Consider the following 16,043-nt stretch of genomic DNA (forward strand, 5'->3'; position numbering starts at 1 on the left):
GGACATACTGGCACTGGAGCGTGTCCAGCGGAAGTTCACACGGATGATCCCTGGAATGACAGGTCTAACATATGAGGAATGGCTGAGGATACTGGGATTGTATTCTTTGGAGTTTAGAAGATTAAGGGGAGACTTAATAGAGACGTACAAAATAATACATGGCTTGGGAAAGGTGGATGCTAGGAAATTGTTTCTGTTAGACGAGGAGACTAGGACCCGTGGACACAGCCTTAGAATTAGAGGGGGTTATTTCAGAACAGAAATGCGGAGACATTTTTTCAGCCAGAGAGTGGTGGGCCTGTGGAATTCATTGCCACGGAGTGCAGTGGAAGCCGGGACGCTAAATGTCTTCAAGACCGAGATTGATAGATTCTTGTTGTCTAGAGGAATTAAGGGCTACGGGGAGAACGCTGGTAAGTGGAGCTGAAATGCGCATCAGCCATGATTGAATGGCGGAGTGGACTCGATGGGCCGAATGGCCTTACTTTCACTCCTATGTCTTATGGTCTTATAGAACCTGGCTACAGGTAAAACAATTGTAAACCATTGGCATAAAACTCCACTAATTAAAACTTTGATCCCCTTCTAACCTCTCCATTGCACATGCACACAAGTTTAAAAAGAAGTGTCGTGGTTGGAGGGAAAGCAGTTCAGTGGTTCTTTATTACAGAAGTTACTGAGTCAATTCTCATGATTCTTCAGCCCGTCAGAATGCTGCTTCTCAGGCATCCTTCTCTGGATGCCTCCACTGGTTTGCAAGAGACACATGGTGGCTGGTTTGTTTACAAAAGGTCATTGACTCATCACTTAAAGCTTGCAGCAAAGTTAAAGAAAGATAAACTGGTTTTCTTCAGGTTTGAAGAGACTTTTACTGCTGATAACAGGGAGAGTCCTGAGCTTGTTGAGATTGAAAGATTTCTCTATTTTGTTTGTAGCCCCAAGTTGCTCAGCAATCTAAGAACCAGTTGCAGTTATGGACTTGCTGAAGGCCTTTATAATTGGAAACTGATTAATTTACAAGGCAGTCAGTTACATGTACCAACCAAAGCTCTATCTGTACGCAGTGTCTAAGTTCCAGTTCATCTATCATGACACATTTGCATTGATCGAACAAGCGGTTGTGTAAAAACGCTTACAATGATTGCTAGGTTCCTGCTTTAAAATATAAGGCAATTGTACAGCAGTCCTTGGTTTTAAAGAGTTTTTCTTTCAGTCCACAATTAAACATACAGCAAAAGAATAAAGTCTTTACACATTAGATGTGGACATTACTGAATTTTCCTTTGAGAATATGGTAGTGGGTGAGGCAATTTCAGAGTAAATCACATTGCTGCCGGTTTATGGCTCCTATCAGTCGGATTGGATCAGGATAGCGGATTTCCTTTCGTCCCTAAAGGGTGAGTGACCCAAATTGGATTTTGCATCAATCCAGAATTTTAAGGCTGTTTACTCATCTGAGCTTTCTGTTTCAAAAAAATTTAGTTGCTGAATTTAAATGTCATAATATGGTTTGAATTCATGTCTTTAAATCATTAGGTGAGTTGTCTGGATTACTATTCCTGAACATAACCACTATAGCACTATTCCCCTAAAGTATGCAGCGCTGTGTCCTATATATGTGATAGATATTAGTTTATGCCAAAAGAACATGTATAATGAAAATGTAACTTTTGCCATCTTTTTGTTATAGAATGTGAATATGAAATATTCTTGTATGTTGATGTGTGTGTAATATAACAATGTCAATAGAGAAGAAAATGTATAATGAAAAAGTTGAAAATTGATATTGTTTTTAAGTGTTGGGATATGCTGATTTTCAGGTTATATTGGTGCAAGTCAATCCTGGAGAGACGTTCACAATCCGAACAGAAGATGGTCACATTCAGTGTATTCAAGGTATGTATGTCATGAAGATATTTTAAAAAAAAACTTGGTTTTAACATAGTTAAAATTCTATTGTTATATCCCACAGAGACAGCAGCTTGCATAAAGCAATTAGTTTCCCAGCGACTGGCAGAACCAAAGAACAGGGTTTCTCGTTCCATGACTATTAACATAGTAAACAAATTAAAATCAAAATGGACCAAACATTAGGCAGCAAGTGCACCAAACTGAAGAAAAAGTACTTTGACATCATCTAAAAATGCAGGCACTGTGTGCCACACTTCTGGCAGACATGTAGCTTGCAGGAAGAATCTAAAAGTGTAAATAACTCTCAGATCCCAGAAAGCTCTTTTCTCCCTCTGATGCTAATTTGAAACTGTCAGTGTTTTTTTAAAAAATCTGTCCAGGTTTTCCAGAGTTGATTTTCACTAGTTGGCCCACTTGGTGAGAGAAAATGATTTGTATGAACATAATACCCATTTTCAGAATGTTTTATTCACCTCAAGTTAAAGGAGACGTTTTATCTCCTAACAGTCTCATGAAGTGTAACTTCATGCCATGATGTGAAAAAATGATGGGAACCCTGATGGAAAGCAACTTTTCTTTGAAAAAAAAAGCTAACTATCTGAAGAAATGCTGTTAAACCATTTCTCTCTGTCTGATCTTTGACTGCATATCTGAAACAGTGAAAATATAATCACCTGATCAAGACGATTTGGAGTACGAATTGGATGAGGGATACTTTTTGAAAACACAATTTTTCTGCTGTCAGCTAAATCTCATTTCTTGTCTTTTTGTGACAAAATTACAACTGTGTTGTACTTCATTGTTCATTTTTGTAAGGGGAGATTTTAATTTTTGTTTGGTATGTTGCTATTTGATTTGTGGTACATCATGAAGGTGGGGTGTGACATTATTAAAAAAAGCAATGGGCATCATACCAGTAAAGTAATCCATCATCATCAGTTCAGTAGAAGATACACAACCAAATTAGTTGAATTTTTGAATGAGTTTTTGGAGAGCGAGTCTGCTTTTTGTCCCCAACACATCATCATATGCAGCAGCTTGTGAAATGATTCCAGAAATGAACTAGGTCCAGTTCTGTCACCTCAAAGACCAGCAATAGCAGTCTCCTTCACTGGCTTGAGATGAGCATAGTTTTGCCGTTGGTGAGTTCAAATACCCAAGATCCTCTAGATTAGGTTGGGATATCTGGTCAGCATGGACAAATTGGACTGAAGGGTCTGTGTCCAGGCTGTGTAAACAGAATGAGAAGCAAACATTTGCAGAGTTAACACCAAGATGTCTGTGGAAAGTTCAAAAGTGTTCTGGAACTTGCCTTTTTTATTTGCTAATTTTAATTCCTTTTTCTTTCAGTTTTGAAAGTTATGGTGCTTTGAGCAGCAGCCTGTGCTTTGAATTTTACCAGTGAGTTAGTAGACAATTTAGTCTGAGAGAATCAGCACAACATAGATAAAATGATCTTACCCTCACTTAACCTGTATCCGTACATATTTAGCCGATGAAAAACAATCCGGATTAGGCCTTACTATTGAATAATATGTAGAATAGGTCAGCCTTATCACGGTTGGAATTTTTTTTTGTTTTTCATTCGTTCAATTTTTGTTATTGTAGGTCCCGCTCATGTTCCCATGATGTCACCAAATGGCTCAATGCCTCCAATTTATGTGCCTCCTGGTTATGTCTCACAGGTACTGTACATTCGCTGCATTTTAGGGTGCAATATCTAATGATTGCTAATTTAAGTTCTCTGCAACAGGATTTAAGTTTAAGGTTGAAATAGTTTAAGATCAGATATGCTTTGCACATATTTATGTTGTTTATATGCAAAAATGTAAGGCCTTGACATTGAAAGGGCAATTTAAACTTTGAGTGAAGCCCTGATCCAAAAATGTGTTCCCTGCTGATGCATTGTCTTGACATTTGCAGAAAGCCCTAGTTAGAGGACTCCTTTGAAGCAAAATTGCATTTTGCAAAATAAAACTGAGATGTATAAAGTGACATCCATCCATGGTTCCAATACAGATGTAACAAATATTTTCAAATTATTTGTCAGGAATGGATATATTCCATTTGAATTTCCTTGGTTTAGATCACATACCTTTTACTTTTCTGACAGTGAACAGTTAGTTTCAGAGAGCACTTGAGATATTGATTTCTCTAAATGAATAAGAAAAATGCAAAGAAGTAATATTTGAAGTGGAAAATACTTGAAAAATAATAGTCTCCACAGTTTTCTTTCTTTGTATTTAGGCCAATATTACATACTATGGTATGAAAGCAGAATGATGACGCTTGAGTTTAACTGATTCTGAAAAAGAAAATACATGGCCATTCTTTACATTTCAATTGCATTTATGCAGGTCATTCTACAATAACTCAACAGTTGCATTCCTCTGCAATCTTGCTTTATAGAAAATTGCGCTGTAGTAGATCACTATACCCATTCAGCAGTAAGTTCACGTTACCCAAACAGTGTCCACAATTTGCATTGTCAAAACATACTTTATACCGGAACAACCTGTAGGATGACTTTTGGTGACTTGTTCTTTAGAGGTGATGGAATTCAGACGGAATGATTCGATTAGATTCCCTACAGTATGGAAACAGGCCCATCGGCCCAACAAGTCAACACCAACCCTCTGAAGAGTAAACTACCAAGACCTATTTCCCTCTGACTAATGCACCTAACACTGTGGGCAATTTAGCATGGCCAGTTCACCTGACCTGCCCATCTTCAGATTGGGGGAGGAAACAGGAGCACCCAGAGGAAATCCGCACAGACAATGGGGGAATGTGCAAACTCCACAGACAGTTGCCAGAGGCTGGAATTGAGCCCGGGTCCCTGGCTCTGTGAGGTAGCAGTGCTAACCACTGAGCTACTGTGCTGCACCTGGCTATAGAAAAATTGAACAAATAAATTAAGACACTGTTGTAGTAGGTTTTGAAGAATCTTTAAAAGAGATCTTTATCCCTGTATGGCGAAGGTCTTACAGAGAAGAGTGCAAAGCAATAGACTTGAAATCCTGATTTGTCTTGATCTGATGGTATCCTTTCTCAACCAGAGCAAGCAACAATTTCCATGCCTCACTAACCTGCACATATTGTGTGAACAAGTGCTACATTTTGGGAAAGCAAATCTTAGCAGGACTTACAGACTTAATGGTAAGGTCCTAAGGAGTGTTGCTGAACAAAGAGACCTTGGATTGCAGGTTCATAGCTCCTTGAAAGTGGAGTCGCAGGTAGATAGGATAGTGAAGAAGGCTTTGACATGCTTTCTTTTACTGGTCAGAGTAATGAGTGCAGGAGTTGGGAGGTCATGTTGTGGCTGTACAGGACATTGTTAGGCCACTTTTTGCAATATTGCATTCAATTCCCAAAGGAAAGATGTTGTGAAACTTGAAAGGGTTCAGAAAAGATTTACAAGGATGTTGCCAGGGTCGGAGGATTTGAGCTATACAGAGAGGCTGAACAGGTTGGGACTGTTTTCCCTGGAGCGTCGGAGGCTGAGGGGTGACCTTATAAAGGTTTACAAAATTATGAGGGGCATGGATAGGGTAAATAGGCAAAGTATTTTCCCTGGGGTCGGGGAGTCCAGAACTAGAGGGCATAGGTTTAGGGTGAGAGGGGAAAGATATAAAAGACACCTACGGGGCAACTTTTTCACACAGAGGGTGGTACGTGTGTGGAATGTGCTGCCAGAGGAAGTGGTGGAGGCTGGTACAATTGCAACATTTAAAAGACATTTGGATGGGTATATGAATAGGAAGGGTTTGGAGGGATATGGGCCGGGTGCTGGCAGGTGGGACGAGGTTGGGTTGGGATATCTGGTTGCATGGACAGGTTGGACTGAAGGGTCTGTTTCCATGCTGTACATCTCTATGACTGTATAAATCTCTTAAGAGTTTGGCAAAAGTCTCTGAAATAAAGTCTTGGGTCTTTCCCAGCATTTCTCTTAATTTTACTAATTTTCAGATTTCACTAATTCTGGAACTGGCAATTGATTCTTCTCGCTGGGATGGATTAATTGACTATGCATTATTTTAGTTTTGAGGTGAAACTTTCCCATTTAAAGCACGCCAGTATTCTTTTACTCTGACTCGATAGATCAGGTTGGTTTGAATGTGCCAAGGTTTCTCTCTAATTTGTAATTTTTAAGTTCAATGTTGGTTCAACTGTCTTAATGAACATTTTAGTTCAGAAGGAAAGTTATCTTCACCTAAATTATGCCTTTACCGAAATAATAGCAGTGCCGGTTTGTGACAGATTTTATTGAATGAGATCTGTTCTTTTCAGCCTACATTTTAGACTGGAAAGGTGCAGTGAGAAAGTTGTATGTATCTCTTTATCTTGCCTTGTTTACCCAGGAAGCACAAGTGGAAAGTCAATGCAGGAAAATAAAGGCTACTCAGTATCCATAGGAAAACTGCAAGAATATTTTAAGGAGGTCAAGGGTGTTGGATTATTTGTGCAAGTTGGTCAGGGAGCTGTTGACAATGTTGATTTCAGCCTTCCATTTTTGCACGGAAGACAGGTTGATGAGCTCTGGAGGGATTAATAGGAACAGTGTTGGGAGCGGGGTGGGGTGGGGGGATGGGTGGCTGGGACTACAGACCTCAGAGACGGAGCTTCAAGGAAACAGCCCTGAAAGCAAGCATCAAGTGTTAAGGAAGTCAAAAAAGATTAATCTTATTTTTAAAATAACCTATGCCTGTCACAGCATGTTACACGTATCTTTAATCTTTATATTCTTTGATCATAGTTTTTTTCTTCATCTACGTCTGACGTTATGTGCACAATTTTCTTAGGTTTGTGATGCTCCCAATTACAAAATTAGTCCCCATGCTTGTAAATTGCCAAATTCCCCTTTCCACACAAGCTCATCTTCACAATACGACTACAAATCCCCCCATCTCCCACTTGCTCGACTTAGACTTCGTGCCTGACAGACTATACCTTAAGTCCAACCCCTTGGAGATTTGAGGGCTCTAGATTGATATCTGTGCATAAGCACAGTGCTGCTGCTCAAACCCAAATAGGAGACTGAGTAGTCAACGCACAAGACGTGGAATAGGAAGCCCATCAATTCAAGGTAAAATTCATGTATAAAATAAGTATTTTGAGAGGTTGAGCTCTTGTTGCCTCCCACTCACTATTTGAAGAAGTAAAGCCCTAAACTCTGTTTTCAAGAAATGTTTTCACTGAAATAATAACTTGCAATTATATGTCCGCTTTCAGAATCACAGGCTGGCAAAAGCACTTTACATCAATTGATCACATTCCTTTTGAATAGGTGACCTTATTGCTCTGTTGGAAATACCAACCAGTGGTCACAAAATGACATCCCACAAGCACAAGATTATAATGTTCAGATAATCTGTTTTGTTGATGTTGTTTGGGTGATACATATTAGTCATTAAACAAGGATAATTCCCTTTATTCTTCAAAATATTACCAATACATCAATTGTATTCATCTGAAGGGACAGATGAGGCCTTAGTTTAACAACAGCTTTGCTGTGAACTGAACTTTGAGCTGAGTTCTGGAGTGTAACTCGAAATTGCATCCATTTGATTCAAAAGCAAGATTGCTATCAATTAAGCAGCAGTTAAATGTTATTTGAGCTAAAAAAAAAATACAGTTAGAAGAGCTGATCTGGTAATCAGTTGTAATCATAAAAAAACTTGTGTTATCTTGTCACTTAAGACCAAGAACTGATGGGTTTTGTGGGTTTGGTTTAATGCAGAGCAGTATTCTTTCTGTTCATTTTGCCATTTGCTGCAGAGTCCAGTTTGGCAGTTAATGCATTTTTTTCCCTTGTGCTACACAGTACACTCAGGCCTGAATTATTTACTTCCCATTAGTCATTGACTAAAATGCAAATAATTCCATTTACAAAGTACCTTTGAACTTTTGAAATGTCTGAGTGCTTCACTTTGGACTGTTATTGCAAAGCAGTTAAATGTGATATTTAATTAAAAGAACAACACTGCAAGGTGGACCACTGTTCATGTGCAAAGTCATTATTAGTCTTGCTTTTAAATTTGTATTTAGCAACAAATTATTTTGTCTTAAAAACAAATGTAAAAGTCACCCCTAAGAGTTCTAAATAAATTTTAAAGGAATGATCTGAGGGAGAAAATGAAATTATAAGGCCCTCTGACCTTTTTCTTTTATCAAAATAATTAACTTTAAAAAACTCTTCTTTTTAGGTATTTGCCAATTGACTGCATGGAACACTTTTTTAAAAAAATATGAAACCATTTGAACTACATTTAGGAGTCACAATATGTTTTACTTATAATTAACAAACCAAAATACTTTTGTCTCAGTGGATCAGAGAAAACCATTGTATATTTGATTTAACTGGACCTGTAATTATTGCAATGCTTATACTTAAAATCAGAAATATTTTACTTGAAGATGCTGTAGATGGTGCCAATTGTCATCAAGATCTGTGACATTGTGTATGCAACTGCACATGCACAGGTGAATCATGTTGGTTATATTTAATTGCAGGGTCAATCTTCTGCTTGGATACACAAATTCTATTGAAATTAGTGATGAGAGAAGACAGAATTATTTCCCCTCGTAACATTTTTAATTTTAAGGTTAATTGCTCACTTTCACATATGAGTCAAAAGACTACTGCGTTTAAGTCAACTTCTGGGACTTGAACTCATAGATCATCAAATCTGTATAGTAGAGAATGCTGCACTGGCTGGGGTTTCCTGTCTTTCTGGTAAGGTATTAAAAAGAATTTTGACATACGAATGTGAAGGATTCCATGACACACACTTAAAAGAAAACTGGTGTCCTCTTTCCATGATTACAAATGAACTGGTCACTGATCATTTACAGTGTTTGTGGAAACCTTGCTAAATGCTCTCTTGATTCTTTGTCAACAGATATTTTCTAAAGAAGGAAGTTCACTGGGATGAGAACAGAAATAAGTTGTTTTTCAAGTGGCTGAAAAAAAGTTATTTTATCCTTCTATTGAAATATTAGGTACAATGGTCCCCAAAGAGAAAGCAAATGCAATTGTGGAAACATCCAGAAATCTGATGTAATCAAAAGAAATTTAACTCACTTGGATGTTCTGGCACACTATCTTTTGTCCTAGATCATAATTCACAGCTGTTGATCAGCTGCAGTTTGAGTTGTTTCTCATTTGTCTGGTTTTTAGTCCAATTGTATTTTTAAACAGCTTTTCTAAATACTGTGGGCTACATTCTTGCCATTGCCCTTACATTATAACACTGTTGAAAATGGTCCTTTAGGACCTGATCCCAAAATTATATCCTTCTCCACCATTAATGTATACTGCAGGGAGAGCTTTGCAGTATTCTTAGAATAACTGGCAATGTACCAACTCCCTCCAGATTCCTTTGGATGGCTGGTAAAATTCCACGCAGAGTTGCAATGATGAAATTGCCTACAGAGCAGTTACCATCTGCTTACCTTACTGACATCCATGCTTTGATGCGGAGGTATCGGTGTTGGACTGGGGTGGTCAAAGTTAAAAATCATACAACACCACAATATAACACACAACACTAGCTACCTGACGAAGGTGCAGCGCTCCAAAAGCTTGTACTTGCCAATAAACCTGATGAACTATAACCTGGTGTTGTATGATTTTTTAAAAAACTTTTACCCATGCTTTGAGTAGTGTGCTGCTGAACTTTTGATTTCATAAGATGATCGACTTGTGATTAACCATTAGCAATTGTCTCAAAATTTACAATATAATTTGGCTGTTTTACTTGTATTAGATACGCAGTTTAAGGAATCTTAAGTATTTCTGTTGTGATGATTCTGCAATCTTATCAGTTTGCCACAATGGTGGTAATCTTGCCTCTGAGTTATGGGTTTAAACTCCGTTCCAGAACATGGTGAAAAGCGGGGCATAGCATTTTGTCAGCAATAAAGTTCAGTGTTTTAATTGGCATTTTCTGTCATGCAGCACCTTCAGGTTCATTGGCCACTTGTTATTTTGCTTGGACAAATTCATTCCTGCATTTTTTAAAAATGTATTGAGCTATAGGTGTTACTGGTGAGGCCAACGTTTAATGTTCATCCCTATTTGTCCGTGATGGTGAGCAAACCTCTTCAACCACTGCAGTGTGTGTGGTGCAGGTCCTAACATCACTATTCTGTGAGACAGGGAGAGGCAGTTACAACATTGCCCACAGTTCAAAAGTGAAACATGCCGATGCAGCATGAGGAAGTGGAAACTGTAATTTAATATATTTTATATAATTTGTCCAAAAAGCATTAATAATAGGAATTACTAATGTTAATGCTGTTTATCTCCTTTACCATTAAACTGCAGTAATAAGTTACATCAGTCCAACACTGGTTGCAGCAGGGTAACAAGTGCAATGAATGTAACACAGATATTCAGATCAGAGTTTGAAATCCTATTTCTAACTCTGGTCAGGTTTAACAAGTACCCACAACTTCTGATGACCTCTACTGGGGCCTCCTTTTATGAAGAGGAGAAAGTGAGGGCTGCAGATGCTGGCAATCAGAGCTGAAAATATGTTGCTGGAAAAGCGCAGCAGGTCAGGCAGCATCCAAGGAACAGGAGAATCGACGTTTCGGGCATGAGCCCTTCTTCAGGCTTATGCCCGAAACGTCGATTCTCCTGTTCCTTGGATGCTGCCTGACCTGCGCTTTTCCAGCAACACATTTTCACCTCCTTTTATGAACCTGTCCAAGAATCCTTGATTCCAGTAGCGAAGAAGATCTTTGTAGAAACAACATCCCATTTGCAGCAGTCATTATGTCATGCTCTGTGGCTTAATTGTCCAGTGGCACATCCAGCCACATTGATAGCAGGTGTAGGGTTTTGATAGCTATCGGGAGATGAGTTGGGATGCTGGTCAGTGGTGAGTTGGGATGCTTAGTTTAACTGTTGCTCAGGGGTTTGTGTAGCTGTTTGATTCTAGAATTTCTTTAGTAACTATGTATAACTAAGTTAGCATCCAGGGTTGTTTTTTGTGAAGAGTTACAAAACCAGGAGAATTTCCATTTTGGAGATTTCACTTTCCTGAGCTATTCCCATTGAATCCACTGCATTGAGAATCCTGCATGCTCGCTGAGGTGCAACTCCAGCCTGGGTTGCTTCAAAACCTAGCAGGGTTTTGGAATATCTGCGCCTGTATTGCAAGGTAGATACTAATCAATCAAGATCAAATGTTTCCTGACTGGTGGAACACAACTGAGAGATTCTGTGAGCTGACATGCAATATCTGTTGTGATAATTGCAAACTGCTGGTCTGGGCTTCTACCCAACACTTTTGCTATGTTCCAGGTGCAAAGGGATTTTACAGGAAATGGGAAATACTGAAGTCTCTGTTTTCTTTACCATATGTAAATAAAATTCCCATTTGTATCATGCAGAATAAATGTATTCACAGTTGCAGCCAGAGTGTGGTTAAGTATTTAGTAAGAGGCATCTAGCTAGGGGGTTGGAAGCAATAGACTGTGAAGGAGCAGAGGTATATGAAAGTGGAATGACAGGCATCTTCTGGAGGAGATTCAAGAAACAGATTGGAGTTTCACTATTCAGTTAGTCTCATAAATATACCCATGGATAATCAGTCTCATTTTGTTCTGGGAGTACAATCCCAAATCCATTTGTTTAATTGGAGAACCACTGATTAATTTTGAATGTGATTATTTTCAGCAAAAAAGAAACAAGTGCAGGATGAGCAGAGGATATTCTTTTCGCCTCATGGAATGGAAACCAAGTTTTGTTTACAGGTCTAGGGGTTGAAGCACTGAGGGTTTATGATAGTTGAGATGCTGAAGCACTGTGTCAGTGCTATGCTGAAGCACTGTGTCAGGGACGACAGAAATCATAATGGTATTCTGAAACTTGATAGTATGTTATATAATTTGACCTTAGATGTACAAAATTTCCATTTGTTGGGAGTGAGAAAAATTTAGATGCTTTCTTGTACGAATGAAATATGAAGCAAAGAAAATTTCACAAAGTCTATAAAATTGCAAGTGCATGAATTGCAGCAGACCTATGTTGTATCTGTAAACGGCTGAAGGAGTCTGCACATCACTACTTCTGCATTGGACATCTGATCTCATATCATCTGATGTGGCTCGATGTCACATTTTGCTTTTCTAGTGTTTCTGCGAAGTGCTTCAGGTGTTTTATTATGTTAAAGGCATTAAGAGTACAAGTTGTTGCTTAATTCTCCACTTGGCAAACCTAGTCTCCTGCAAGTTTTATTTAAGTGGTTAATGCCACTGCAGTTGAAATTCTTGAGGAAAAATATTTACTACTGAGAGAGAAATTGTCTTTTCATTTTATGCAGCTGAAGCATAATATACTGCCACATTGGTAATGCTGAATCAGGTTTGATTGGTCAAAATGAAATCATTTGATCTGCAGGCAACTACGTATTACAGTTCTGTTGTACAATATGTTAATGAACTGTTGCTGTGGCACCATGCCATATTTAAGTTTTGGTTTTAAGTTTTGCCAGTCAGACCTGTGTGAGCTGTCAAAAATGTGCTGGAATGTTAGTATTCTAATGATTTGGCAGATTGGTAATAGCAAATTGTTATTTACGTTCTGAATTGTAATTTCACCATTAGTCAAAGAAATCTAAAATGCATAGCATGTTTTTAAATACAAAATCATCCAATAGTGGTAATTACTATTTGCTTCATTGCAGTCTTAAACTTTCAAAAAGGTGATGTCATGAGGGTATTCTTCAGATAGCAGAAGTAATTTGGTTAACTAACAGTGCGATACAACAATTAAGAAAAGGTCTATAACATAATTAAGAAGATTTGCTGTCAAGTAAAGGAAGGCCTAGATAGAGGAATGAAGTTTCCAATCGCCCGAAAAGAAATGTGCGATTAAAAAATAAAAATATTTAAATACAAGAGAAACTGTTGAGTGATCAGATAACAGAAGAGATTACAGAAAATAATGGAAATTAGCAAAATAAAAATAGCATAAATGAAAGAGAAATGTGAAAAAGAAATATGCAATTGATAGCTGGGATAAAGAGGCAATGTTGGTTGTTATTATAAACTCAGGGTTTCCCTGGATTAGTTTAATATTAAAGCAACTTCAGAATTATATCCCCAAATAAGAGACATAAGCTATAATCTGAAATTGATTTTTAAATTCATTTTTAAAGAAGAAAACAATTTGTTTTTCAGGTTATAGAAGAAAATGGTGTTCGAAGAGTTGTTGTGTTGCCGCACTCAACAGAATTCCACCCTAGTAATCATCCCTCAATGCATCCCCCTCCACCTCATGTGCCGCACTACATGCACCATCACCCTGCTTTAATACCACACCCTCATCAGGTTTACGCTCCAGTAACAGGAACAGGGGACATCCCTCCACAGTTCATTCCTCAACACCCTCCACCACCCCACGTTTATGCAGATCAAGGTAGGTACACAAGCAGAGATATATCAGTAAAATATTCCTTATTAAATTTCAACTCTGTATGGCAAAGAATTGGGAAAATCTACTAACTAGTGTAGCTTGCTAAACCGTGGCAAAAACATGAGAGGATGTGGTAAGGAATGGGCAGATGATCCTGATTGTTATAAATTTGAAGTTTAGCCTGTTTGTCTTCCCTCAAGCCTTTGCCACTGACTTGCAATTTTGAAGTAAAGTTAACCAGTTGTAAGTGTTAACTATTGGCTGACTGTTGATTGTCCAGCCTAATAGAATATTTCTAAAATATGTATTTTAGATAGATGTTCCACAGAGCTGTGCCACACAGATTTTGGGCGTATCTACTAAATGACATGGCTTGGTATGTTGGTATTTGAAATTTGGTGCAGGGATGGGGTGATAAGTTTGAAGAAAGAGCTAACAGTAAGTAAAACATTGGAAACCAAGTAGAAAATCTTTCATCATAACCAACAGAGGAGCAGCAGAGCTAAGGAAATCAAAAGTATTAATTTAGTCTATTCAGTTTTGTTGGTAGTATTCAGCTTGACTTAATAAGGACTTGAGATTAGTGCAAATTTCAGTCAAGAGAAAATGAGCAAAGTGGTTACATTTAAAAATTGCATTATAAAAGTATTTTTAATATAAAAACAGAATTTAACATTAATCCTGAATTAAATACACATTTACTGAATCTAGACAAGTTACCAATTAGTTAGCTGTTTCGTTATCAACTGATTTAATTAAAATGTAGTGTTGGCATTACGGTATTTGGAAGAGACAAACTGTTGTTCTGAAAAGTGCTGCTTGGAATAAGAGGAGAAGCAGTTGGAAATTAAACGCTTCAAATCAGTTGAGTTGAATGTTTTTTTTCTGTCCTGAATGTCCTGTGTTAGAAAAAGCATTTTTAAAAATAACATAGTAATTTTATTTTGTCTACTCCCTGCATATGCTTCTGACTTTTGTGTCCTCTTAGGAAAAAGTGTAGTGTTTTTTTCATGTAAATTTCTTAACTTTGCAAACAAGAGACCTTGGAGAAGGCTCCAATCTGTTCTGCCATTCAATAACAACTCTACTTTCCTGCCTACTCCCGATACCTTTTGACTTCATTCTTGGTCAATGATCTGTCTAATTCATTCTTAAAAATATTCAAGGACACTTTTTCATCAGTCTCTGGGAAAGAGAATTCCCCAGACACTCAACCTTTGAGAATAAACATTTCTCCTCATCTCCATTTTAAATGAATCAACACTTCCATTTAAAGAGTATTCCCCAGTCTAACCTCTCTCACAAGGGGAAACATATTTTCAACATCCTCACTATCAAATTCTCACAGGCCATTCTACATTTCAATATGTCTGCCCATATTCTTCTAAAATATAGTGGATAAAGGACCAACCTCTGCAATCTTTCCTCATAAGATAACCCTATCACCCCAGGAATCTGTGGAGTACTCATGCAATGGTGTTCTTCCTTAAATAAGGAGACAAAACTGTACTCATCACTCCAAATGTGATCTCACCAATACTATATGCAACAGTAACCGAGGATTCCTATGTTTATATTGCATTCCCCTCAACCAACATTCCAATTTCCTTCCTAATTGCTAACTGGGTCTACATACTGATATCTTGTGATTCCTGTACCGAACTTGCTGATTCCTCCACTGCAGAGTTCTGTAGTCTCTGTCCATTTATGTTATATAATGCTTCCACATTCTTCCTGCATTCTATTCCATCTTGCCAATTTCAAAATGACTAACTTTTGACTACACTGCTTCTTGTTCGCTAACAAATTTTTTATCCATATGAATGTTATCCTCTACCCCATGAGCTCTTCTCTAATGTGGCACCCTCTCATCATTTGTAAATGTTAGATTCTGGCATTCACAGTGGTCAGTGAGCTCTAATTAATTCAACCATCAATAAACCACAACAGAAAATGCAGATTCAAAGCAGTATGTTTTGTTGTTATTTTGAGGCCACTTTACATACAGTTTATCAGTAAGTTTGCTTAATAGCCATTTCCAGCAACTAAATTACAGTTTAGTTTAGGTTTTGACTACTTGTTAATCTTCAGTTCTTGAAGTTTACACTTAGCTCATTTAGGAGAAAGTGAGGTCTGCAGATGCTGGAGATCAGAGCTGGAAATGTGTTGCTGGAAAAGCGCAGCAGGTCAGGCAGCATCCAGGGAACAGGAGAATCGACGTTTTGGGCATAAGCCTGAAGAAGGGCTTATGGCCGAAACGTCGATTCTTCTGTTCCCTGGATGCTGCCTGACCTGTTGCGCTTTTCCAGCAACACATTTCCAGCACTTACCTCATTTAAACTAAGTCAGTCCAAAAGATCACACTTGAACTCACAGTTTGTCCATTCCAACAATGTTTACTTTATCTTGTGTAGACACAATTTGTTAAATATACAAAGTAAGAGCAGTCATTGTTTTAGACTAAACAATCTATTCATATGCTTTCAGTTGGACTAAAACCTATAGATTCCATTGATAAACACTGAAATAAACAGTATTGAGTGAAAGTTGGCAGATGGAGTTTAATTCAGATAAATGCGAGGTGCTGCATTTTGGGAAAGCAAATCTTAGCAGGACTTATACACTTAATGGTAAAGTCCTAGGGAATATTGCTGAACAAAGAGACCTTGGAGTGCAGGTTCATAGCTCCTTGAAAGTGGAGTCG

At 38.0% G+C, this 16,043-nt stretch overlaps 1 protein-coding gene across 5 annotated transcripts in view; it reads left to right on the plus strand.

Annotated features, from left to right (window-relative positions):
- Positions 1-16,043, plus strand: part of LOC122557122 (fibronectin type-III domain-containing protein 3A-like) — a 150,808-nt gene that overhangs the window by 77,322 nt on the left and 57,443 nt on the right. For 3 of the 5 annotated variants that reach the window (XM_043704458.1, XM_043704456.1, XM_043704457.1), the window contains 3 exons: positions 1,821-1,896; positions 3,520-3,596; positions 13,105-13,342. In XM_043704458.1, the coding sequence (XP_043560393.1) occupies positions 1,821-1,896; positions 3,520-3,596; positions 13,105-13,342 (391 nt within the window). The remainder of the gene's footprint in view (positions 1-1,820; positions 1,897-3,519; positions 3,597-13,104; positions 13,343-16,043) is intronic. The other 2 variants (XM_043704459.1, XM_043704460.1) reach the window with 1 other exon arrangement.

The sequence above is a fragment of the Chiloscyllium plagiosum genome, chromosome 15 (assembly GCF_004010195.1).
Source record: "Chiloscyllium plagiosum isolate BGI_BamShark_2017 chromosome 15, ASM401019v2, whole genome shotgun sequence".
Lineage (NCBI taxonomy): Eukaryota > Metazoa > Chordata > Chondrichthyes > Orectolobiformes > Hemiscylliidae > Chiloscyllium > Chiloscyllium plagiosum.